This window comes from Elgaria multicarinata, chromosome 17, assembly GCF_023053635.1.
Source record: "Elgaria multicarinata webbii isolate HBS135686 ecotype San Diego chromosome 17, rElgMul1.1.pri, whole genome shotgun sequence".
In the NCBI taxonomy this organism is placed as follows: domain Eukaryota; kingdom Metazoa; phylum Chordata; class Lepidosauria; order Squamata; family Anguidae; genus Elgaria; species Elgaria multicarinata.
Genome location: NC_086187.1, coordinates 18706382 through 18732150, shown reverse-complemented (window position 1 = coordinate 18732150; position 25769 = coordinate 18706382). Strand labels below are relative to the sequence as shown.

The 25769-nt window shown below is 44.3% G+C and overlaps 1 protein-coding gene across 1 annotated transcript; it reads right to left on the bottom strand.

Moving 5' to 3' along the window:
- Positions 1 to 205: 205 nt before the first annotated feature.
- Positions 206 to 24007, bottom strand: LOC134410314 (acyl-coenzyme A synthetase ACSM3, mitochondrial-like). The gene is made up of 14 exons (XM_063143511.1): positions 23932 to 24007; positions 20904 to 21166; positions 18603 to 18813; positions 17654 to 17861; positions 16666 to 16809; positions 15780 to 15936; positions 14644 to 14723; positions 13554 to 13677; positions 12247 to 12327; positions 10388 to 10489; positions 8088 to 8215; positions 7155 to 7254; positions 4535 to 4654; positions 206 to 2844 (listed from the first exon to the last, which is right to left on the bottom strand). The coding sequence occupies exons 2-14, from the start codon at positions 21123 to 21125 to the stop codon at positions 2758 to 2760; spliced, it is 1764 nt and encodes a 587-aa protein (XP_062999581.1). The 5' UTR covers positions 21126 to 21166; positions 23932 to 24007; the 3' UTR covers positions 206 to 2757.
- Positions 24008 to 25769: the final 1762 nt, after the last annotated feature.

Sequence of the window (25769 nt, the reverse complement as noted above, 5' to 3'; positions counted from 1 at the left end):
TGAAATCGTGTCCTTTTTCTACCTTTCTAGGCTTACAAGTTTCATCTTTTTTTATGACTATGAATTATGTCGCCATTTACTAAATAAATGCAAATATATACACACTCCATAAAAGCTAGCTATGCAAACTTCTGACCCAATGCTTTTAAAAGACATATGTAAAACGGTTATCATGGTTTTAAACGTTTTATTAAAAGGTTTTGTGAACTGCCCAGAGAGCTGCGGCTGTTGGGCGGTATTGACACGTAATCAGTCGATCAATAAAATCTTGATTCTTAGTGAATTGTTAGTGATTTGTTAGTGAAATGAAAGAAAAGCATATTTTTGGTTCAAAAAAGAATGAACTTTGGTGGCAATTTTTTTCAGTAAATCAGCTGAAGCTCTTCCAAAGTAAAAAAATGATAACTTTTCTGTTGTCGTGACGATCTATTTCTACCAACTTGTTCAGCTGTGCGCATCTCTGCAGCAGTTGAGACTGAAGTGGGCTGTGGAAAGGTCAGGTCTTTACCTCAATCTACTGTTGAACGACAGACTATCCTGTAAATCCACATTAATTAGGAAACCAGAGGTACGTAGAAGTTCTACAACAGATGTGAAAAGCTCAGCATAAACCCGTTGAAAGGAAAGGAGTGTGCCCCACAGCAGAGGTTAGGGGGTTTTCTCCTGGAAGGCATTAGAAAAGTTGGCTCAATGTTGGCTTGAAAACAGTTGTCTAAGTTCTGAAGTACGGTGAAGATGGGGCTGTCAGTGTCCAGGAGATAACTGTAAAGGAGTGATCTATGCTTGTTGATTAACGCTTTTAAACTGGGACTCTGGTTAACCGTTTTATATCGCCTCAATTAAGGTTAATAAGCGAAAGGACGCGATTTTGCTGTTCATGCTTTGGCTTTTGGCTGTTTTGCTCTCACACATAATAACTTCTATAAGTCTTTAACTGTATAGAAGTCCCCGCCTGCAGGCTTACAATCTAAAATGACATGACACATGAGGAAAAAGGAATGGGAAGAGGAGGAAAAATCACATCTTTTCGTCAGGGCTGATGGATGAGAATCTCCCTGTTAGGATGGCTGCTGGTGGGGACTGTTGAAGGAAGAGGAACCCTCATGAGGAAAGTTTTCCGGTGGGGTGGCCCTGCTTCCTCTCTGATCTCCCTCTATTATTGATTTGTTCCAGAAAGTAAGAGGAATTCTGTAGCCCCCTAGACAGCATCTAGGGGAACCATAGGATAGTTCGGAGGCCTAGATCCGAGGTTGGAGGTGGGGCTCTGACTCGGACCGTGAAGTCTGAGTTCCCCTCCCCCTCACAGCCAGCGCAGAGAGAACCATGCCGCCTGCATCTCCGAGGTTGCAAAGGTGACCTCTCTGAGAAGGGGAAAGGGGGCGGTTCTGTGGGCAGGGAGGGGAGGAGCCTGGCTTACGAAGAATCTTCTGGCCTACCCCTCTGGATGATGTTCCAGTGATTAAAAAACATCCCCTCCTATTGTTGGGTCTTTAGCATCAATCAGTGTAGCCTGTTTATTTTTATTTATTATTTATTTTTATTTATTATTTATTGCATTTATATCCTTCCTTTTTCCCTCCGGGGAACCCAAATCCTCCTCTCCATTTCTATCCTCACAACAACAACCCTGTGAGGTGGGTTGGGCTGAGAGTGTGTGACTGGCCCAGAGTGGCCGAGTGGGGACTAGAACCCGGATCTCCTGGCTCCCAGTCTGACACTTTAGCCACTACACCACACTGGCTGTTGCTGGGAGATGCTTTTGTGGTAACACTTCACGAATTTGGTGGCTGTTGGGTCCCTTGCAATCAACACAATACAATCAATGCAATAATAATATGGGTCTGTTCAGCAAAATTGAATTGCAGCCTGTGTGTGTTTTATGGCGGACAGGGCTTCCATCCCACATTGGGCTCAGGTGCCCCAAAAGGCTTTGCCACCACTCAACTACCTGGAATATTGAAGTGACTCCTGAAACACACATCTGTCAATAATACCGTGATGGTCTTTTTGTAACGTGTAGTTTATAATCCAGGGATCTGGGCGGTATAATCGACAAAATCATTTAAACCAGATTGTGTGCTCAAAGTGGCTTAATCTGCTTCATCGGACTGGGGGGGGGGGGTGGAGGAGGAGGAAGGACGGCATTATATCACTGCAGGTTGTGGTTCTTACTCTGCAGTGGCCCAGACTTTAGATGCAGGCATTGCCACTGTGCCAGAAACCACCAGAGTAATGGGCTGGCCTGGAAAAGGTTGCTGTCGCGCACAGATCTTGTCCTTCAGTCATCGCCTTGGCAGGGTGGGAAAAAAACCCGGTGCTGGTTTGTACGCTAGTCTCACAGTTCCCTGCAGATTCGTGGTGTTGTGAACTTCTGGGCCCTGAAAGCAAATCTGTTTTGGGGTTTTCTCCAGAGTACGCAATGTTCTCTTCTGTATGCAAGTCAACATCTGGAATTCGAGCTACAATTTACTTTGCTTAACCTGGCAAGCTGCTTTAGGATTTTATATAAAGCGGGAGCGGGGAGGAGGAGGAGGAGGGGGAAGAGAAGACGCTCAACCATCCGTATTTACGTACCAAAGGTCTGACCCTGCACTGCTTTTTCTACCTCTGGCCCCCCCACTAAGGGACTGGATGTGTGAGCTCTATGCCGTTGGGCTTTTTAAACATGGACTCCAGCACAACAATATATTGCAACACAAGGAACCAATATAAAGCTTTTCTTCTTAGAAGGAGCACTCTGGAAGCAAACAGATCGTCTTAAGCTTTCCCCCACTCAGCCTTGCGTAATTCATTTCTTCTGATTTTCTCGCTGATGGTTTTTGGCAGATGTGGCACAAACTCCACCTGTTGGACAAGGACAGAAATTACAGCTGGCCCAAGAGGCGACGGCAGAATATATTATGAACAGTGGTCATAAGTGGTCCAGTGGTACAGAGTGGTCCAGTGGTCATAAGTGGTCCAGTGGTACAGAGAGAGGAAACGTTAAAGCACGTGGAGCTGCCTTTAGACTGGGTCTACTCCCGGCAGACCTCCAGTAGACATCCCTGCTTGGTACACAGTTCAGACATCCAACTACATCAGGGTTCGCACTAATTATAGTTTAGAATACAGGTTACGTTTGGGCTTCCGAGCCTGCAGGCAAGCCGTGGTTTCGGGCTGTGTCTCTCCTTTCATTTTCCACCCACTTACTGCTCCAGAAGCAGAGCAGCCTCTAAAAACGGAGCTGAGGAGTGGAAGTCAATTCAGACCGCTGCTTTGTACTTAGATCCTCGAGCAAGTGGCTTTGGTTTTAGCTTGCCTTCTGGGAAATGAGGGTCTTGTGGCAACCCTTTTATGAATGGGCAATCCCCACTCTAATGTTGTACACCAACGCAAAAAGGTTGGAGACCCCTAACTTTTCTAGTGCTGTCTATATACTTGGTGCTTTATCTGAAAAATGGCTATTGAAAAATAGATGCAACGGAATAACAGGAAAGGGAGGGGTGGAATAAACAGAGTAAGGATATGTGGTTATTTCAGTTACACCTACTTCATCTTATAGCTTCATCACGCCAGGGTTATACTGTGCAATCACTGCGAATTGCGTGCAAAGGACTCGAGTTTTCCAGTTTATAATCTGCTTTGACTGTGAAGTACTCCCAGGCATCCTGCTTTAATTGTGCTTCATATATAAAAGAACCGACCTATTTAACTACCTCTTTAGGAGCGAATCTTTTGTTGTTCTCTGAGCGGCCACTGGGGGCGCAGGAGAATGATTTGATATGTTTAAAGTACAAATTAAACAAATGTTTATGTCTTCGTAAGTTTTAAAGATAAAGACATTAAAATTGGCACAGTAATAGATATTAAGGAGGGCTTTAAGCATACCAAATTTGAATTGGATTGGGTCATCCGTTGATTTTTTTTAAAGATTTTTTACATTTCCCCCCTTAAACCCATTTCCTGGTATGCAAAGGATCTTAGGAGTGCTGCCGCCCGGGGCGTGATTTAGCTAACAACAATGACAGCTTTACACTATGGAGATAATTCGAGGGAAACGGGTATGTGGGATGAATCCCTTAGTTAAAAGATGGTACCCTCCCGATCTTTTGTGCTACAACTCCCGTAAACCCCAACCAGCGCAATCAATAGCCACGGATAATAGGAGCTGGAGTCCAAAATGTCTGGAGGGCAACAGGTTGCTTATTTCTGTTTAAGCATTGGGAATGAGGGTTGGTCCAAAGGCTGGGCAGAAAAGGTGGGTTTTATGGGATTTGGAGGACGTAAAGGGAAACGGCATCACACAGGTCTTTCTGGGCAAAAGGGGGAAGCGAGGGAGAATGGATGAAGCCCTTTCGGAGAGCAGGCGACCTTGGGACAGTAGAACTGGACGTGCGAAGGTCATAGGAAGGGATGCGTTGAGGATAAAAGAGCAGAGTTAAGACCAGGGAGGGGTTTGAAGCGAAGGACAACGAGTTTGTGCAAGATCTGGGAGCAGACAGGAAGCCAGTTTAGGGATTTTGGAGGGTTATCCCTTGGCCAGATCACAGCTTACCTTTCTAGGATACTTGTACGGGGCAGTGGCCTTTTTGACGTGGTCCTGCAACTCTTTGATCAGTGCTTCTGGATCACGGGAGACATAATCAGGGGCCAACACCACAAAGGCTTTCACAACCTTCAAACATAACAAAGATCATGAGTCTCACAAAACAGGGCGGGGGGGTGGGAGAATTCTGGTGGTTCAGCAACAACCAAGAGAGCAGCTAGGAATGGCTGCATCTTGTTGAGCTTGAGCGGAGGAGGCCGCTGCAAATCTCTTAAGCCAGTTTAGCGTGCTTGAAGCCCATCACAGGGACTAAACCAGCTTAAGCCTAAGCCAGCCAGTTCAAGTGGAGATCCCAGTGCAAGAAGCTCAAATTGACATGGACCGCTGCGTACTGGAACGTGCATTCCTTGTCGACTGCGTAGGCTTTGGCCTGATAAAAAGAACAATGTGTAAACACTGGGGGTTCTTTCCCTGTCACTCCAGACGGTCTGCAGAAATCAAGAGAATCCTGAATGGGACACTTCTCCCAGTTTGTTCACTGAGCTGATGTGGAAAGTTCATAAAAATTCCGGTATCTGAGACTAAAAAGATTAAAAACAGATCATATGCTGCATGTGTGTATATGTGCTTGCATACACACGTGGTTTAACATGCAGAAGATTGCAGCGCTGCTGCTAGAAAGCTGGCAATTGGTGCAGCTGCTCTGAGGGCAACTCGAATGAGCAAGGGGCTATGAGAGAAGGTTACAGCAGCTGGGACGGTTTAGCTTGGTGGAAAGGTGAGTAAAGGGTGACATTTAAAGCCCTAAACGGCTTGGGGCCAGGTTATCTGAAGGAACGCCTCCTCCCATATATACCTGCCTGGACCCTAAGGTCATCCTCAGGGGTCCTTCTCCGCGAGCCCCTGCCAAAGGAAGTGAGGCAGGTGGCTACCAGGAGGAGGGCCTTTTCTGCTGTGGCACCACGGCTGCGGAATGAGCTCCCTGAGGAGGTTCGCTTGGCACCTACATTATATGCTTTTAGACGCCAGGTGAAGACCTTTTTATTCTCCCAGCATTTTAACAGTCTATAAATAAATTTTAACTTTGTGTTTTAAATTTCTAATTTCGCATTGCTGCTGTTTTTATCTGGTTGAGCTTTTATATTGTATTTTATATTATGGTTTTATACTGTTGTTTTATACTTTGAATGTTTTTAATTTTTTGTGAACCGCCCAGAGAGCTCCGGCTATTGGGTGGTATAGAAATGTAATAAATAAATAAATAAATAAATAAATAAATAAATAAAATGATACAAGTGCAAAAAATTATGCAAGGTATGGAGAAAGCGGATAGGGAGACATTTTTCTCATCATATTTGAACCTGGGGTCATCCCAGGAAGTTGATTGGTGGGAGATTCAGGACAGACAAAATAAGTACTTTTTCACGCAGCACATAGATGAACTACAGAGTTCCCTACAACGGGATGTAGCGATGACCAACAATTTGGATGGCTTTGAAAGGGGGTTAAACATATTCCTGGAGGAGGAGGAGGCTATCAATGGCTACTAGTCCGACTGGCTAGGTGCTGCTTCCAGGATCAATGGTAATACGCTTATGTACACCAGTTGCTGGGGAACATGGGTGGAAGTGTGCTGTTGCACTCATGTGCTACTTATGGGTTTCCCGTGGGCAGTTGGTTGGCCACTGCATGAACAGAATACTGGACTAGATGGACTTGGTTTGATCCAGTATGGCTCTTACGTTCTTTTGAGGGGGGAGGTGTGAACATAGGTTAGGCTGGAAGAAAGAGGGATCATATACTACTGATTGCAAAGAATAGCTGTTGACTGAAGCTCAGCCATAGCTCAGTGGCAGAACACGTGCTTTGCATGGAGAAGTTAGATTCAATCTCTAACATTTCATAGAATCAGAATAGTAGAATTGGAAGGGGCCTATAAGGCCATCGAGTCCAACCCTCTGCTCAATGCAGGAATCCACCCTAAAGCATCCCTGACAGATGGTTGTCCAGCTGCCCTTTGAATGCCTCTAGTGTGGGAGAGCCCACAACCTCCCTAGGTAACTGGTTCCACTGTCGTACTGCTCTAACAGTCAGGAAGTTTTTCCTGATGTCCAGCCGGAATCTGGCTTCCTGTAACTTGAGCCCGTTATTCCGTGTCCTGCACTCTGGGAGGATCGAGAAGAGATCCTGGCCCTCCTCTGTGTGACAACCTTTTAAGTATTTGAAGAGTGCTATCATGTCTCCCCTCAATCTCCTCTTCTCCAGGCTAAACATGCCCAGTTGTTTCAGTCTCTCTTCATAGGGCTTCGTTTTCAGACCCCTGATCATCCTGTTTGCCCTCCTCTGAACACGCTCCGGCTTGTCTGCATCCTTTTTGAACTGTGGATCCCAGAACTGGACGCAATACTCTCGATGAGGCCTAACCAGGGCCGAATAGCGAGGAACCAGAAAGGACAGGTGAAGACCCCTGCTGAAGCTTTAGAAAGCTGGTACCAGTCACTGTAGTAAGACTGAGCTGGACGGTCTGACTCAGTAAAGGCAGCTTAATAAGTTCTGAACTTCACCCATTCAAAACATCCACCCAACCCTTTGAAATACATTCACTTCTGGGATACGATTCAGCTCTTACCTCTCCTCGGATGGAATCGGGGCTGCTAACAACAGCTGATTCTACAACCGCTGGATGTTCTATCAATGCACTTTCCACTTCAAACGGCCCAATGCGGTATCTTTGAAACAAGCAGAAGGCTTTAATTCATAAAGAGCATGATCCTATGCCTATTTAGACAGGAAGAAGTCCTGCAGCTCCTAGCATCCGCCAGCCATGCTTACTGGGCCATGCTGGGAATTGTAGGACTTCTTTTCTTTCTCAATGTGCATAGGATTGTGCCCTAAGGTATCTCTACCTTGTTTACACGGCAAAAGGAGAAAAGAAAAAGCCTTCACAAAAGAGTTTTAATATAGCTATGCTGGTATATAAACACAACTTTAAAATAATAAACATTTAATTTTAAAAACACTATTCACTTGTCTGGTTCTCCTGGTATGGAGACAGTTTTGAGTTCACAGGTGGGTTTTAGATTTTCAGAAATGGAGAATCAACAATTGTCTGCTGCTTCCTCTAGTAATCTTTGGGGCATTGAAGCCTGAAACCATCACATCACCTGGCAGAGCCCAATTCGAATGTTTGCAAATCCTCTTTCTCCATATCATTTTAAGACTCTGACCATGCAGGCATTTTGATTCTTAATATCTAGGCATCCTTCCCCATTCTCCTCCTCTTGCTCTTTGTAACAACTTCCTCGATGATGAAATCTGGAGCTATCAAAAGCTAACACATGCTTTGTGAGCTTTTTGCCGGCCTAATAAAGGTACACTGTATGGATTTTGGATTATTATTTTTTTGGTATGGCCAATGTGGCTGCTTTTGTTTTTTTGTACAATTTCCTGAATCTCTCTTAATTTTTATGACTATGATTGCAGTGCATGAATGAATAGACCTTTTAAGGTACCTTTGACTAGTACATGTGAAAAACTGGCCGTGCATGTGCGTTAATGTTACCCAGCGGAATTGATGACATCATCCGCTCTTCCTAGGAACCAGAAGTAGCCGTCTTCGTCTTTACTCCCTCTATCCCCAGTGATGTAGAAGCTCCCACGTATAGTTGAAGCTGTCCTCTCTGGGTCATCCTAGAATACAGGAACAGGTACTCGTCGATGTGCTCATTTGCTGGTACTAATGAATTAGGGGCAGGTAAGTATTTTAGGGTGCAAACCTATGCATGTTTAGACAGAAAAAGTCCTACAACACCCAGCATGCTGGGAATTGTAGGACTTTTTTTTCTGTGTAAACATGCATAGGATTGCACCTATAAACTATAAATAAATACAACAATTTGTTTTAAATAACCAGAACATATACATCCCTGCTGTACAATACCATAACATTCAATTAACGAATTAATACAATACAAAAAACTAAGTCTAAAGCTATAAAATTATGAAATTTGGGGGGTATAAATGTTTTAGATTTAGGCAGCACTCAAGTCATTGGCCCCGTTCAGAAGACACTTTAAACCATGGTTTTAACTGGTGGTCAAGCCAGAAAGCCGGGCTGTGTTCAGAAGACACCTTAAACCATGGCTTTAACCATAGTGAATAAAGCAAAAAGTCTTATTAGCCATGGTTAAAGTTGTGATTTAAGGTGTCTTCTTAACACGGCCTGGCTTTCTGGCTTAACCACCATGGTTAAAGCCATGGTTTAAGGTGTCTTCTGAATGGGCCCATTCTCAAATATGATTTGGCATTAGTATTAGTTTGCCAAACATCCATCTAATCAAAAATATTAGAATGCCACACACAGAGTACACAAGCCAATACTTTGCTTTTTTTAAAAAAAAAAATGACCTGGTTTTAACATTCAAAGTGCAAGAAGGGAGCTTTTGAATTACACAGAACTCTTCTTCACAAATCTGTTTTCAAAGGAAGTAATTGTATTTAACGATTCGTCTGGTCGTCGTAGGCGATTTGGAAATCCATGCAGGCGAATGCATTGGAATTCCATGCAGGTGACGGCATACTGGCAGAGGAGGGAAAGGTCACTCCATTCCTCTGTAAGCCCACTTGGTTTCTGTGCTAGCTGTGGAGGAAAGAACATTCTTCTTCCACAACCAATGCTGAAATGCAGCAGATTGGTACAGAAATTCTGCTCTTATTCAGTCAGCCTGTTCGGTTGAATTTTTTTTTTTTTTAAAACTAGTTTAACAGCTGATGTTTCCATGCTGGCTGTAGAGGAAGGACCTCCCCTCCCCTATCACCAGCATGGAAATGTAGGCTAGCAGGCTAGTAACTTTTCTGGGCTTATTTACAAGGCTGTATTATTAGGACTGCTTTTACCAGTGAAATTGTGAGTTCCTTAAAAGGAGGAAGGTAGGTTTCAAACAGAGATCTTATCCATGTCCCAGCTGCTTTTTTTTGTGAGGTTCTAGCCTTCCCCAACTACAGCCCTCCAGATGTTTTAGAGTATAAATCACACCAGGTCCAGAAAACATGGCCAAAGGTCAGGAATAATGGGATTTGTAGTCCAAAACATCTAGAGGGCACTGGGTAAGCATACCATGGCGTATTATTATTATTAATATTTATTTATATAGCGCCATCAACGTTCATGGTGCTATACAGAACAAAAAAAATACAGAATACAAAACACCCTGCCATATGCTTACGTTCTAAAATCACAATAACACACAAACTGGGAGGGGAAAGGCCAACCAGCACGGGGGACAATAAAACTAATAGTAAAACCTAGTATTGTCACACTATGGATTATAAGCTTTCGAGAAAAGAAACGTTCTCAGGTAAGATTTAAAAACTGAGATCAACATTGCAGTTCGCAGATGCGCTGGGAGAGAATTCCAGGCCTAGGAGGCAGTGAGCAAAAACGGGCGAAGACGAGTGGGAGAAGTGTAAACTCTTGGGCAGGTAAGAGATGTGGTGTTATGAGAGCGAAGGGTGCGAGCAGGACAGTAAGGTGAAATAAGAGACAAGAGACATGGAGGAGCCAGACCATGGCAAGCTTTAAAAGTCAAAAGGAGAAGCTTGAATTGAATTTTGTAATAGAGAGGGAGCCAGTGACGTACAACTGTTGTTGTTTTTTAATGTCCTTCACTCTGTTTTTTATTCTGAGGTCTAAAATGACCACTGGGCTACTGAACTTAACATACCACCCTGCAAATGTTGGTAAAATACCATCACACGAGCTTGTTCGAGCTTGCACCTGAAGTTGGAGCAGCAATAGTTATGGCCACAATTCCAGTGTTATAATGCCGGTTTCCGAATTGGGTCTGCTCTTCAAATTCTTACCGTGTATTGAGTGAAAAGGCAAAATGGTCTCGTAGGTTTTATCCGGAGAGCAATGTCTCCTTCTTTCCCAGGAGGCAAAATGTTACAATCTTCATCTATTATCTAGAAGCGAATAGAAGATACTCGGAATGAATGTCAAAAGAGAATTTCATTTTATAAAAATAAATAAAAAATATCAATTGCAAGTTTGGATTAGGGGCCGGGCTGGACCAAAGCATGCTCCCTCTTGTTACCTTATTCCTTGTACAAAAGCTGGCCAAACTGGCAGCTGAACCCTATTTCAACACTGGTACAGATGTTGGAGAAATCTGTCTGGGACCTGGAGATGGCTGAGCTCTTCTAGGCTCACCCCCGGACTTCGACTACCCGCGAGCCCCTGCCAAAGGAAGTGAGGCAGGTGGCTACCAGGAGGAGCAGGGCCTTCTCTGCTGTGGCACCCCGGCTGCGGAATGAGCTCCCTGAGGAGGTTCGCTTGGCACCTACATTATATGCCATTAGACGCCAGGTGAAGACCTTTTTATTCTCCCAGCATTTTAACAGTCTATAAATAAATTTTAACTTGGTGTTTTAAATTCGTAATTTTGCATTGCTGCTGTTTTTATCTGGTTGAGCTTTTATACTGTATTTTATATTATGGTTTTATATTGTTGTTTTATACTTTGTTTTTAATTTTTGTGAACCGCCCAGAGAGCTCTGGCTATTGGGCAGTATAGAAATGTAATAAATAAATAAATAAGTTGATTTGCAGCAAGCTGGGCCAGTTTGTAGATTTTCTGGGAATTTTGCACATTTTCAGGGAAGGTTCTGCCGTTTGCATCAATTTCTGAACAATTCATGCAAATTATGGCCGAATTTGCACAAATGGCCCGAATCCTGAGTAGATTTGTGCAAATTGCTCAGAAATCTGCTCACATTGCTGAACCTTCCAACGCCCCCCCCCCCCCAATAATCCTGGAGTTTGGAGAACATCCCGCAACTCATCTTGTAAACACAAAGTGGCCACAGAACTCTGACAAGCCCCAAAGAACTGGATTTCCCAGGGACGGGCATCCCTAAACACTGGTAACTGGACAGTGTCCTTTGTTGTACCTGAGGGCAAAAGGGTAGTTTCGGGGCACAGGGAGGTCATGTGGCACATAGATGTCTATTCATCCCACCCCTCATTTGCTGCCTGAAGCAGCTGCCTCACCTGGCTTAATGATAGGGCTGGCCCTGGTTGGTAGGTGGAATCTGAGGACGTGGCCATGAGCCACAACTCAGCGGTCAAGCACATGCAGGTCCCGTCCCTGACATCTTCAAGTAGGGCTGGGGAAATCCCACATCTGAGATTTGATTTAATTACCCTATTTCTTCGATTCTAAGACGCACTCCCCCCCCCCCATATAAACATCTCTAAAAATGGGGTGCGTCTTAGAATCGTGGGTGTGTCTTAGGGTTGTTTTTTTCTGTTGGTGGTACTGAAATTAGTGTGCGTCTTACAATCGATGGTGTCTTACAATCGAAGAAATATGGTATTAAAATATCTGTATCTCGCCCTATTATCACTAGGATCTCAAGGTGGCATACAGATAGAATCCGAACAATATAAACAAATAATTTACATAGCTAAGAATGTATTAAGTCATTAACAAATTAAAACCAGTAGATTTTTAAAAACACACACACAATACAACAATTAAAAACAATTAATGCTATGTGTAATCATGGAGAATTTAGTCCAGAGCTCCTACAAGGCTGCAGCCAGTCAGTAGATAATAGTAAACTAGACGGCTTGTTTCTACTTAAGGCAGCTTCAGAGATTCATATGATTTTCCCTAGGAAAGTGTAATAGTTTCCAAACCCGGCACTGCTTACGGTACCTGAGTGTCATAGGCCGGAGAAGGTTTCCCCATAGAACCTGGTTTAATTTTCATCCCTTTGAAAGTTCCGCAAACCAGCACCTATTTCAAGTGGGGGGGGGGGGAGAAAAAGTAAACCATGGCTGAAAAGACTTAAAAGAGTTTTTGGAAGGGTGGAATTGGGAGACACTGCCTGGTGACATCTGTTATCAAGGAATGTATCAATGACTGAAGCAAAAGGGGAGTGACTTACTAAAACGCAGCACAAACCCAGTTACATGTTGATAAGATGATTAACCATTTAACATAAGAACATCAGAAGAGCCCTGCTGGATCAGGCTGAAGGTCCATCTAGTCCAGCACTCTGTTCACACGGTGGCCACCAGCTGTTGACCAGGGACCAACAAAGCAGGACATGGTGCAACAGCACCTTCCCACCCATGTTCCCCAGCAACTGGTGCACATACGCTTACTGCCTCGGATATTGGAGGTAGCACATAGCCATCAGGGCTAGTAGCCATTGACAGCCTTCTCCACCAGGAATTTATCCAACCCCCTTTTAAAGCTATCCAAATTGGTGGCCATCACTACAGCTTGCGGTAGTGAATTCCATAATTTAACAGAAGCTGCAGCTCGTGCAAAATGCAGCGGCCAGATTGATTTCGGGAACCAGAAGATTTGACCATATAACACCTGCTCTGGTCCGCTTGCACTGGCTGCCTGTATGTTTCCGAGCCCAATTCAAGGTGCTGGTTTTGACCTATAAAACCTGACACGGCTTGGGGCCACAATACCTGACGGAACGCCTCTCCCAACGTGAATATACCCAGTCACTATGTTCAACATCTAAGCCTTTTCGGTGGTGGCCCCCAGACTATGGAATGATCTCCCTGACGAGGCTCGCCTGGCACCAACGCTGCTATCTTTCCAGCGCCAGGTTAAGACTTTCCTCTTTGCCCAGGCATATGGCGGCACATCTTAATCACCCACATGTTTAGTTTTTGAACGGTTTTTAATGCTTTATATGTGTATGTTCTGTGTTTTAAAATTTTAAATTTTGTATACTTGTTTTTATCTTAATTTTAGAATTTCTGTAAACTGCCCAGAGAGCCCCGGCTATGGGAGCGGTATATAAGTGCAATAAATAAATAAATAAATAAATAATTTAACGACAGATTGATTAAATGTTGCAGCCCCAATACCAGTATCAATACTAGATTTTTATGTTTTTCATCGTTAACTGGATGCTATTTTTATTGTTTTAAAAAGTGAATATGAATCGTAGCTTGATGAGCTTTTCCTCCGTCACCCAAACAGTTTCAGCTTACTGTTTCTGTCTGCCCGTAGCCTTCATAGATATCCAGCCCAGTTTCTGTTTTCCATTTCTCCATCACCTCCGGGTTCATGGGTTCTCCCGCACTCACACAATGCTTCAGGCTGGGGAATTTATAACTGGATAAATGGGGGAGAAGAGAGAAGGGGATATATAGTTTTTAAGCGGTTAATGATCACATTTTAAAAGGCTTTCTAATGTTTCTGTGCACGGTCATGTACAACTTTGGAAAGCAAAGAGAAAGACCTTTGAGATGGATGTAATTTGATGTGTTGAGAGTTGCCAGGGAAGGAGCTGTGAAGTTTGCTGGTACAAGCTCTCTACTTGTTTAGATCCAGCATCTGATAATTATTTTAAGCAGCCATCATACGATGAAAGGTTGTGAGATTCCACTCTCTAGTGTGGTTCAGACAACCATCTATTCTAAACAATGGTTTGGATCTAGGGTGCAGACTGTGTGGCCTCTGTGTGAACCGCCCAGAGAGCTTCGGCTATTGGGCGGTATAAAAATGTAATAAATAAATAAATAAATAAATAAATAAATAAATAAATAAATAGATGTTGTCAGGCTGCAACTTCCTTCAACATTGGCTATGCTGGTGAGAGCTGATAGAGTTGCAGTCCAACCTCTGGAGGGCCACACATTCCCCACCCTGGTTGAAACGATCGGAAATGAGGTGCAGCAAACCATTTCCTTCCTTTTGCCGCCTCCTCTTCCATGCATCAGAGGAATAAAAGCTTCCGCTTTCACTTTAGAACAAACTGCAGTTCTGTGTTACATCCAAAATCAGGAAACGGAACTAACCAAAGTTAGCTAACAAACCAGGTTCTGAAACCAAGGTCCAGTCCTAGTTTGTTAAATTTGGTTAGAAGTCAGCCACAGCTGGTCAGGTCGAGACATAAAGGCTTTCATTCTTCCCCTCTTGTGTCTGGAGGAGGAGAAGGAGGGAGGGGAACACGGGTCGGGGAGCATCACTGCAGCTTGTTCCCAAACATCTAACCATGGTTTAGAATCTAAACTTCTCAGGCCTTGGTGTGAGCAATTCCAATATTAAAGCACGTTAAAATTACAAGTATTTCTTTACCTGGTTAAATTTTGATGTACTAGCATCCGATAAGCAGTAGGAGGAGAGCAGAAAGTTGTTATAGGAAACCGGGACAAAGTCTAGATGATTAAGAAAGAAAAGAGGTTTTAACAGGCCAAAATATGGTTTCATGCTGTATACAGAACCAAGTATATCTCTCTTTTTGCAGACCATATCATTCAGTAGATGACAAAAAAGGGGAAAAGACAGATTTTGCGAGATTTGGTTTGGCGATGTGTCTGAGTCGACAAGCCACATTTATGCTATCACTGTCTCTCAGAAAACTCCTGCTTTCAATGGGAGGTAAATGACGAAGCTTGCTAAGTAATCCATAAAGCTTTTATTATGCAACAAACGTCTCTTCTACCTGAAGAGAGTCTAACCTCTTGGAAACGTCCCCCTAGGCAAAACTATGCAAACTAAGCAAGACAATTGTCCGCTCAAGAAGAATAAGAAGCCACTTTCCAAACGCCTGTAACTTCAGAGAGACTGGTGCGGAGGCAGGTTCTGGTGTAATCAAACTGACTTTCTCACGCCTTCCTTCCACCCCATGTGTTTGAGCTTCCGGCGGACTCTAGCATCAGCTAGCTTGTCAGGACGCTCACCTTCAGAAGAAACTCCACTGAGCGTGTAGGATTTGGCCTTCAGGAGATAAGCTCTGGAGAGGGCTGACTCCCAACTGGGGAATCGCCCGTGAGAGCTTCCTCCCCCACTGGTACAGGCTAGCTGGTGCCTGGCGCTGTGTCTTCTAGTTCTGAATCTGATTCTGATTGATTACCTGAAACATCTTCTCCCAAAACAGGGGCAGTAGGGTTAGACATGACAATCGCTCCATCCCCAGTCACCCCTGCATTGCACCATAGAAATGATGGGAAACGCCAGCAGGCATGCTGCTGTAAACCGTGGTTTGCCTGTTTGTTTGGAAGCTCAACCCATGCTTCTAAATGATGGTCAACTGCAAACTGTGGCTTGGTGTGTGCAGTGGGTGAGTGCTGTAGCAATCACGGGACACCTTCAGCGTGAGACAAATGCAATGCATCTGCTCGGCCAACAGCCTCAACTTGGTTGTGCGAATTGGCCTTTAGACTCTGCTGCTAAAGGAAAGCCCTGTTCTTAGGTGAATACTTTGTCCTTACTTCAAGGACCGGCTTTGGCTCGAAACGTGGCATGCTGTGAGCAAACACGCACGCTCCTTGGATCCATGGTGCGAAAACACTGCTCCACGCTGATTTCCCCCAGCCTGTGTCTGAAGTATTCCAAATGATGTCCAAGGGGGTCAAATCAAGCCAATACCTAAATAATGAGAAGAGAATGTGTCAATTGTTACTTGTGGAAAGGAGATCGGTTGGTGTCAAATAGTGAGATCGCTATCACTCTAAACCCCAAATAACTGTTAGCCATGGAACACTGTGACCCGAAAGACCCCCTTTGAACTATCGAACTGGAACATGATGCCCAGTTGCAAAGGATTATGCCATCAGTAAGTCTTACTGAACCTCTCACTACTGGTTTCAGGGAGTAGGTTTAGGACTCCAGGTGTTATCATCTTATCCTAGAAATTCTCTAAATGAAGGATTTATTGCAGGCTCATGATTGACCACTCACGGAAGTTTGCAGGTCTTTTACACAACACTGTCAATGTCCAGGACATCTCCCATGTTATCCTCTGGTAATCTCACTTTTAAAAAGATCAGAGATAATGTGGTATTTAAAGTTATCAGTGGGATCTCCCCCGCATATAAAGGTGACATTACACTACAATTCTGCCACTAGTTTGAGCTGTCTCATTAAACACAGTGGAGCCTTTCTGAGAAGGGAAGTTTTCAATTGAAAATCACATGGTTGTTTGTAAAGAGACATGCTGTGAGGCCCAAAAGACTTTGGAGGATGAAGGCCCTGGTAAGGCTGCTTTTTTCCCCCTATGTGTAGAGAAGCTCTCAGAGTGCTCTGCCTGAACCAGTTGGTAGATCAGATAAAAAGAAACTAAGATAATAATGATGCAACCCACAAACCCTTCCATACCTTCCATTTATACTGAGTCCAATTCCATGGCTAGCATGAGAATGTTCAGTCATTTTGGGAGCGCCTGTCGTACCACTGGTGAAATAGATCGTCATTGGATCATGGCTCTTTGTGGCCACGCAGTTGTGCTCAGCAGGTGCAAGTCTGTCAGAAACAGTATATAAAGCCACACAATCATGTTGGAAAGTCTGGTGTGACTTACAGCAGAGTTGCCTTACACAGAAAAAGTGTGGTAACACTGCATTTAATATTAGACGGAATAAACAGGTTAAACTATGGCATGTGGTACCACAAGATGTGGGTCAAAATACCAGCATATTTTCTCTTAGAAAGCCCTTACTGCCAATAATAAAGGCTTAGGAGAAGTATTTAAGCATTTATTTATTATTAATTTACAATATTTATATACCGCTACATATCTAAAATAGATTCTGGAATGGTGCACATAGGTATAAAGAGTAAAAAAAGAAAGCAGATTTAAAAGGCAAATTAAAATTGTTCAATTTAAAACAAAGGACCAGTAAAAACAGTGGCAAGTCAGTTGCATAAAGGAAGGCTTCTCGAAACAGAGTTGTTTTCAGGAGGTGCTGGAAGTAGCTCAGTGTTGGTGCCTGCCTGACCTCCAGGGGCAGGGAGTTCCAAAGAGAAGGAGCCACCACACTAAAGGCTCTTCCGGTGGATTCCAAATGGGCACTAGATCCATGTGGAAGCACCAGGAGCACGCCCCTCCAATTTTTAGAATGGGGAAAAATTGCACAAACGCCGAGAGACCACCAAATGGTTGGTGGTTTGGGGGGGGAAGGTGCACAATCTTCCCCCACAAACATCTGGGGAACCCAGACATCTGGATTGGGACCCCAGGAGGGACAGATTTGTCAGCCAGGCAGAAGTTTCCCAATCCCTGCCATCCCATGCTACTTGATCTACGTAGCACCAACTCCTGGAAATAAATATTCCGCCTTTCCAAGAGATAAATTTGGATACTTACTTCAACAGGTTGCTGAAGTTGAGCCAACCTTCCCTGGGGTCCTTGGACACAATTAGTTTGAATTCTAGAGACGGGCATTCGGAAGCAACCATGTCTACAGCGGGGGCCAGAGCCTGATCTGTAATGATACACCTGGCTTTCGACGTCTTTAGCCGATGGAGAATGTCTTTCGCTGTCAGCTGTGTTGTCCCGGGAATAAGAACTGTTCCTAATGTTGGGATCAAATTAAGAAGATTAATAATGATAATGACGTTTCACGCTCCCCTCTTCCGAATGCTGAGGAATTCCAGGGGCAGTGCCACAGTATTTTGTTGCCTTAGGATGTGAGAGCATGAGAGCCTTCGGGTCTCAGTGAGAGGCAGTGACCCTGTTCAGAAGACACCTTAAACCATGGCTTTAACCAAGGTAGTTAAGCCAGAAAACCAGGCTGTGTTCAGAAGACACCTTAAACCATGGCTTTAACCAAGGTAGTTAAGCCAGAAAACCAGGCTGTGTTCAGAAGACACCTTAAACCATGGCTTTAACCAAGGTAGTTAAGCCAGAAAACCAGGCTGTGTTCAGAAGACACCTTAAACCATGGCTTTAACCAAGGTAGTTAAGCCAGAAAACCAGGCTGTGTTCAGAAGACACCTTAAACCATGGGTTTAACCACAGTGAATAAAGCAAAAACCCTTATTCACCATGGTTAAAGCCATGGTTTAAGGTGTCTTCTGAACACAGCCTTGTATTAAAAAATACTTCTTGGCTGTCTTTCAGAGCAGGAGCCCTCCCAAGGAGGAACAGAGAAATACAACACGTAATAAAAACCGAGGCGGTCTTTAAAAGAAATAAAAACAGCAGCAAAAGGGGGACGGATCCTGATCCCATATTCAGAGGGATCCATCCCCCTCAGCCCACCTTCATCTCCAGCCAACATTTAGATCGACGAAGGATCGTTGTTCCTGCTAACCTGTCCGGATGCAAGCCAGGTTCAGGAGCCACCATTCAGGGATCCGGGGCAGGATCGCGATGACTCGGTCGCCCTTCCGTAGCCCGCACTGCTCAGAAAGCACCCTGGCCGCTTTCTTGGATTCGAGCGCCAGCTCTGCAAAGCCCCACCTCACTTGGTCTCCTTGGTCACTGACCCACCACAGAGCCAGGTTGGAAGGCCGCCTTCCTTCCTGATGGAACGACAGAGTCAGGTGCGTAAATGCTCGCATTCTGATCTTGAAGATACGGGCAGCGGCATTCGGCGCAGGTCTGGTATCATCAACGGACTGAGTTGCTCAGTGGTCATAGCCCAAACTACCTGTTGTGACCTGGACACTGACTCAAAAGGAAAGAGCCCTGTTGAGTCAGGAAGGCTACTAGCACAACCACAGGGAAGTGCTGACACCAAGGCCCTTTCTACACCTAGGGATTATCCCAGGAAAAGGGAGGGATGGTCCCTGCCTGCTCCCGGGATCCCCCGTGTGTCATTTGGATGCACAGGGATGATCCCGGGACAATCCCGGGGGAAAAGGCAGGGGTAGAAACAGCCCAAAACTTGCACAGGATGCCACCACTTTCAGAGGAGAGGCAGAAGAACTGGGTTTGTGAATGACAATACCATGATTTGATATATTTTTTGCTACCTTTGGAAGCTTTGGTTGAAAGGCAGCTTAAACATGGTTTATTTGAACTGAACGAACAGCAGTCTATAAGCGTAACATGGTTTTAATGTTACGCTTGAATGGAACTTTTCTCTTCTCCTGCCTGAGTCTGTTTTTTAGGCTCAGATTTTTTTAAATGTGGTTATAGTGGCTTTAAATGGATGTGTATATTGTATGTTTTGGGGTTTTTTAATTTTTGTATATTGTTTTTAAATGTTTTAAACTTATGTAAACTACCCAGAGAGCTTCGGCTATGGGGCGGTATACAAATGCAATAAATAAATAATAATAACCACAACTGTGGATTTCAAAGTTCTATTCATGGGACTGTATAGAGGTTATATATAGCCCAATGAAGACTGAACATCCTCAGAGGAGACATATAGGCAGGTTATCTATAGCCTGCCAAGGCACAGGACTGGGTTATAAAGTGCTCAGTCCTTGTCATGCTGGTAATAGCTATCAATTGGTTAATTTTATTTATTTATTACATTTTTATACCGCCCAATAGCCGAAGCTCTCTGGGCGGTTCACAAAAATTAAAACCATAAAACATCCAATAGTCTAAAAACACAAATACAAAATACAGAATAAAAAGCACAACCAGGATAAAACCACGCAGCAGAAATTGATATAAGATTAAAATACAGAATTAGAACAGTAAAATTTAAATTTAAGTTAAAATTAAGTGTTAAAATACTGAGAATAAAAAGGTCTTCAGCTGGCAAGAAAAGGAGTACAGTGTAGGCGCCAGGCGGACCTCTTTGGGGAGCTCATTCCACAGCCGGGGTGCCACAGCGGAGAAGGCCCTCCTCCTAGTAGCCACCTGCCTCACTTCCTTTGGCAGGGGCTCACAGAGAAGGGCCCCTGAGGATGATCTTAAGGTCCGGGCAGGTACATATGGGAGGAGGCGTTCCTTCAAGTAACCTGGCCCCAAACCGTTTAGGGTTTTGAATGTTAGTACCAGCACTTTGAATTGGGTCCAGACCTGGACTAGCAGCCAATGAAGTTGTAAAAGGTCTGGCGTAATGTGGTCTTGCCGGCCAGTCCCCGTTAGTAAATGGGCTGCCCTATTTTGTACCAGCTGAAGTTTCCGGACCGTTTTCAAAGGCAGCCCCACGTATAACGCATAATTTTACACTTTCTACCTTGCATTATCTCTACAATCGCTATGTCACCAATAAGTCATTACAAGTGAGACCTGCAACAAAGTGTTGCAGTAATGGAGTGCCCTTGTAAAGGGTTCCAACTAGCCATGTCCTCTTCCAGAATACTCCATTTTGTTCTTCCTACCCACAGCCTGGTTTTCTGGGTTCACCCACCCCAAATCAGCATTATATCTCCTCTGAGCATGTTCAGTCTTCACTGGGTTTGGGTTTCCCCCCACCTAAAGATTTGTCTTCACTCCTGCAAACCTCTGGGTTTCCTAGGCCTGCTGATACTTCCCTCTTCTGCATGGGTGGTGCTGTTTTGGCTGCGTGAGAATCCACACTCAGAAAACCAAGTACATTATTAGTCCTCAGGATGGAATTTGGAACACCCACCCACCGCATTCACAGTGTCCATGTGCAAGTTTGAAAGACCTCAAATCAAACATGAACAATGTTGGGAAAGTGCACCTTTTCCTCCTTGGCCCACATATCCACCACATCTTTCGCGAAGTTGAAGTATTCTGGCACTTCCGGCTTATACTGTTCTTGCATGGATTCGTAATCTGTGAAATTCTGAGCAGCCAGAGCTGGCTGATGTTTGCAGAAGCATCTGGTAGCAGCTAAGCCAAGAGTCTTCAGACCCCGAAAGGCCGGAGCCTTCCATAGCAAAGTCAAGATGGCGCAAGCCATAGTGGGTCCTACAGTGAGACCATTTTGGATGAACTGTCTACCTGAAACGCACAAGGAAAACAGTCATAGGGTTAATAGAGGTGCTATTAGCTTCTTGGGCATGCTCAGAATTTCAACATTTTCTGCTTCGAAAAGCGTGACGGATGCAAAATAAGAACGTCAGGCTACAATCCTGGGAGCAAGACCCCTTTAAATACCGTGGGAATTACTTCCAGGTAATTACACTGGATTGTAATGCCCTAATCGGGGGGGGGGAGGGGAGGGACACTTCACCTCCCATCAGCCCCAACCAGCATAAGCGGTGTTCAGGGATGATGGTACCTGTGGTGCAAAACCATCTGTAGATCCTCTGCGCCTTAGTGGAATTTCAGCCCTATTTTTGTCACATGTACAGCGAGGCAGTTGTAGTGAAACAAAACGGTGGCTATTAACTAAGCACCCATACAGTTGGATCTTAGGAGCTCCACTTTACCTTCCTTTCTGCACCTCCCCAACCAATGGGAGGTGTGTGTGTGTGTGCGCGCGCAAACGTGCATGTGAAAACCGTGCGAAAGAGCTCTGTTCCTGAACAGTCACTTATAAACAATTCAGTCAAAGTTCTCCTGGCTGTTTGTGTGTGTGTGTGTGTGTGTGTGTGTGTGTGTATATAATAATTTTATTTATTTTTCTAGTATGCATATAAACAAATGTTCATAAATAAATGAATGTTCATTATACAGTAACCGTTTTTACCACCCAAAGTTGTAAGCATAATTACTTTCCATTTCAGGTTTCATCTTTTATCACATTCTCTCCCTGTTCCCTCCCCCCAGCCTGGTACATTTCGCATTGATTGTCCCATTTCTTTTTCTGGGATGTTATATCATTTCTGTTTATCTCTTCCTTTTTTTAACTTTATTTATAGTTATTTTCTAACATTACTTCTTTTCAGGAGTCCCAGAGCGTCCTATAGGCCTCTGCCAGAGTTGTTCTGTTCATTTCTTTCTTCATATATTCTATATATTTTTGCCAATCTCTCTTAAAGTTATCTTTTTGTTTTATTCCTCTTTGTAAGTTCTATGTCAATTTTTCACTAATTGCTATTTCCCAGATTTCCCTTTTCCATATAGCTGCTGTCAGCATCTTTGCTGTTTTCCAGTTACTTGCTATTAATTGCCTTGTAGCTGTCAGCATATATCCAATAAACGCCTTTTCTTTTATCTCTTTATTTTCTTTGACAAAAATATTCAATAATGCCAATTCTGGCTTTTTATATATATTTTTGAGCAGTATTTTTTTTTAAAGACCCTGTCCCAAAATTTCTTTACTTTCCCACAGTCCCACCACATATGTATTTGAGTTCCATTATCCTTACATCCTCTCCAGCAAGAGGGTATCAAAGTCTTGTTAATTTTTGCCAGCCTAACCGGTGTGCAATACCATTTCTGGTCAAAGTTCTCTTGGCTGTTGCCTTGATAGAGCATACGTGACCAAATCACAGCCAGTGCTAAGCCAGGTCACACATGATGGATGCTGTGTAAGGGACGGGGCATTTGGCACAGCGCTCCAAAACGTTTTAATAAGTTACAGCGGCTAGTCCAGCAAACATTTTAAGGATGATGGATCAGTGCATGTTTGATGCTTCTGGCATGATATTTCCCACACCCCTACTTCTGCTGTATCAAGCAGAAAGCTGGAACCCTCCCTGCAGCAGATCTACCTGTGAGCAGGTGCAGGGCCAGTGCTACCATAGAGGCCACTCAGGCGGCCACCTAGAGCGCCAAGGTAAGGGGGGCGCCGAACGCTGCATCTGGAAGCCGCTCTCCCACAGCGGCTCTGAAAGGGCGGCTTCTGGGTGTGCCGTTCCGAAGCTGTCCACCTGCCCCAGCGTCCTGGCTTTGTTTCAGCTGGGCGCCCACCCAGCCGAAGTGAAGCCATGCCTGACCCCCACCCCACCCCAGTGTCCTGGCTTCACTTTGGCTGGGTGGGCGAGATGGTGCCCTGCGCCCAGGTACGCTAGGGTGGGTGGGTGAAAGCAACTCACCTGCCTAGGGCGCATAATAGTCTGGCACCGGCCCTGAGCAGGTGGTTTCCACAGCTACCTGACGTAGACCTGGCTGTGGGCCAGCTTGCCATTTCAAGAAGCAACTGTTCACAGACCCAAACATTCCTTGGCAATGTCTGCCTAACCAAGAAGTTGCGTCTAATGAAGTCATGATTTTCCCTATTACAAAATCCGAAAGCAGAGACACTTATCAACGAGAACGCCGCCTGGGGTGAGGTGCAAGATCTCCCCAGCTATTGCCAGGGCTTACCCTGCGGAAAACACCTTTTCCACATAAGAAATGGACATCCTATATCCACTTACTGCAGACCTTTAGGGGTATTCCCTGTCATCAAACCGGTGTTTTTGAAAAGTGCTATAGTTAGAATCCTGAGATTAGGACTTGTGGGGAGACTTGGGTTCAAATTTCCCTTCAGCAGTGAGATTCAGCTAGTCACTATCTCTCAGCCTAATCTACTTCACAGGGTTATTGTAAGGATAAAATGTGGGGACGGAATGTTTACTGCTCTAAGAAAGAGTTGGCTAAACGTATGATAAGCAAAGGACTGGGAATGAGGATTGACTAGTTTTTCCCCCCTGGCTACTTGGCAGCTACTGAGTCTTGTGTTCGCATTTTGATCCTGAGTTATTAACGATGCCCTCTTCTGGGTTATTTGAAAGCACGCTGTGTTTCCCCCACCCTTCTTTTTCTGAGCCCTAAGAAGGAAACTTCCCAACATTAAAAAGACAAACAATGATAGACTCAGGCAAACAAAGACTCACTTGAAATGTTGCCAAAATGCTTGAAACTCTGCAGAACTCTGGAGCGACACAAAGTCAGAACGTGCTTTGCCCAGAATCCTCCTCCGACTGTTCCAGAGGGGATGCAAGTTGCACAACGCTAAGTCCACAAATCAAGTCAAGTCACGCCCACACGAGGCACTGCTTCTGCTCAGGACAAATGAAACTTGGCATCTCTGGCTTGCGCATGGGTTTTTGCAAATCTCTCCGTGCAACTTTTGGAGGATCTTTGGGAAATACACCTTCCTCCCTCAATGAGTCTACCTTCTCGTCACCACCTGCTGTTGCTCCTTATAAGAACATCAGAAGAGCCATGGGTCTATCCAGACCAGCATTCTGCTCACACGGTGGTGAACAGCTGTCAACAGGAAAACCACAAGCAGGACACGAGTGCAGCAGCATCCTCAATCATCCTCTTTCTCACTGTTGCATTTTTAAAATTTTTATTTTTAAAAATGAAATAGTTCTAGGCTGCCTTTCAAGGCAAAATCCCTCCCAAGATAGCGTACAGCAATAAAATTCCTACGATAAAAACCTGATACAACAATAGAATTATAGAATAGAAGAGTTGGAAGGGGCCTATAAGGCCATTGAGTCCAACCCCCTGTTCAATGCAGGAATCCACCTTAAAGCATCCCTGACAGATGGCTGTCCAGCTGCCTCTTGAAGGCCTCTAGTGTGGGAGAGCCCACCACCTCCCTAGGCCATTGGTTCCTTTGTTGTACTGCTCTAACAGCAAACATTCAAAAACATTCATAAAAGTGACCTGGCTCTGATTGTTACCATGTGTTTTCTTGATGGGCAGAGAGACAGTGAGCAAGTAGGCTTTGGCATCTGCTTCTCCTCCTTACCACCATCATCACCACTGTTGGCAAGAGTGAGGGGCAGGTGAACAAGAGGTTGTGATGGTGAAGAGGAGAACAGAAGAGGAGCTTTTGTCACTGGGGCCCTGCTGGGATGTGGCCCACGACAGGTGTCCAACTATGCCTACCCTTTAACTCCCCCCATGTGCATTGGCTGTGCAGAAGAGAGAACCCAGAAGATTAGCAGACACTATAAGGTATCTTGAAGCAGATGCTCTTCCAGTGTTGGGAGGATGAGAAACTGGAGGGAATGGGATGGATTATTCTGGAAAAGAGCATGACTGCTTGGAACCCTGAACAGGAACACTCCGTGCTGCAAAATTTTGTTGCAGGTTCTCCTGTTTATATATCTATTACCTAAGGTTCACCTGGCACCAACATTGTAGTCTTTCCGGCGCCAGGAGAAGACCTTTTAATCCCCCCCAAATTTTAGCGTTTTTTTTTAAAAAAATATCTCTGCATTGCTGCTCAGTTTTATTCCGCTTGTACTTTTATATTTTATAAAATATTCTATATTTTATACTTTAAAATTTGTGGCCAAAAGTGGTTGGCGTTTATAATAATAATAAGAATAAAAATAAATTTATTTCTTACCCGCTTCTCCATTTGGATTGAGGCAGGGAACAACAATAAGTATAAATACATAAAATTGATTAAAAAACAGTACACATTATTTAGGGTGACCCTATGAAAAGGAGGACCGGGCTCCTGTATCTTTAACAGTTGCATAGAAAAGGGAATTTCAACAGGTGTCATTTGTATATATGGAGAACCTGGTGAGATTCCCTCTTCATCGCAACAGTTAAAGGTGCAGGAGCTATACTAGAGTGACCAGATTTAAAAGAGGGCAGGGCTCCTGCAGCTTTCACTGTGGTGATGAAGAGGGGAATTTCACCAGGTTCCCCATATAGACAAATGACACCTGCTGAAATTCCCTTTTCAGTACAACTGTTAAAG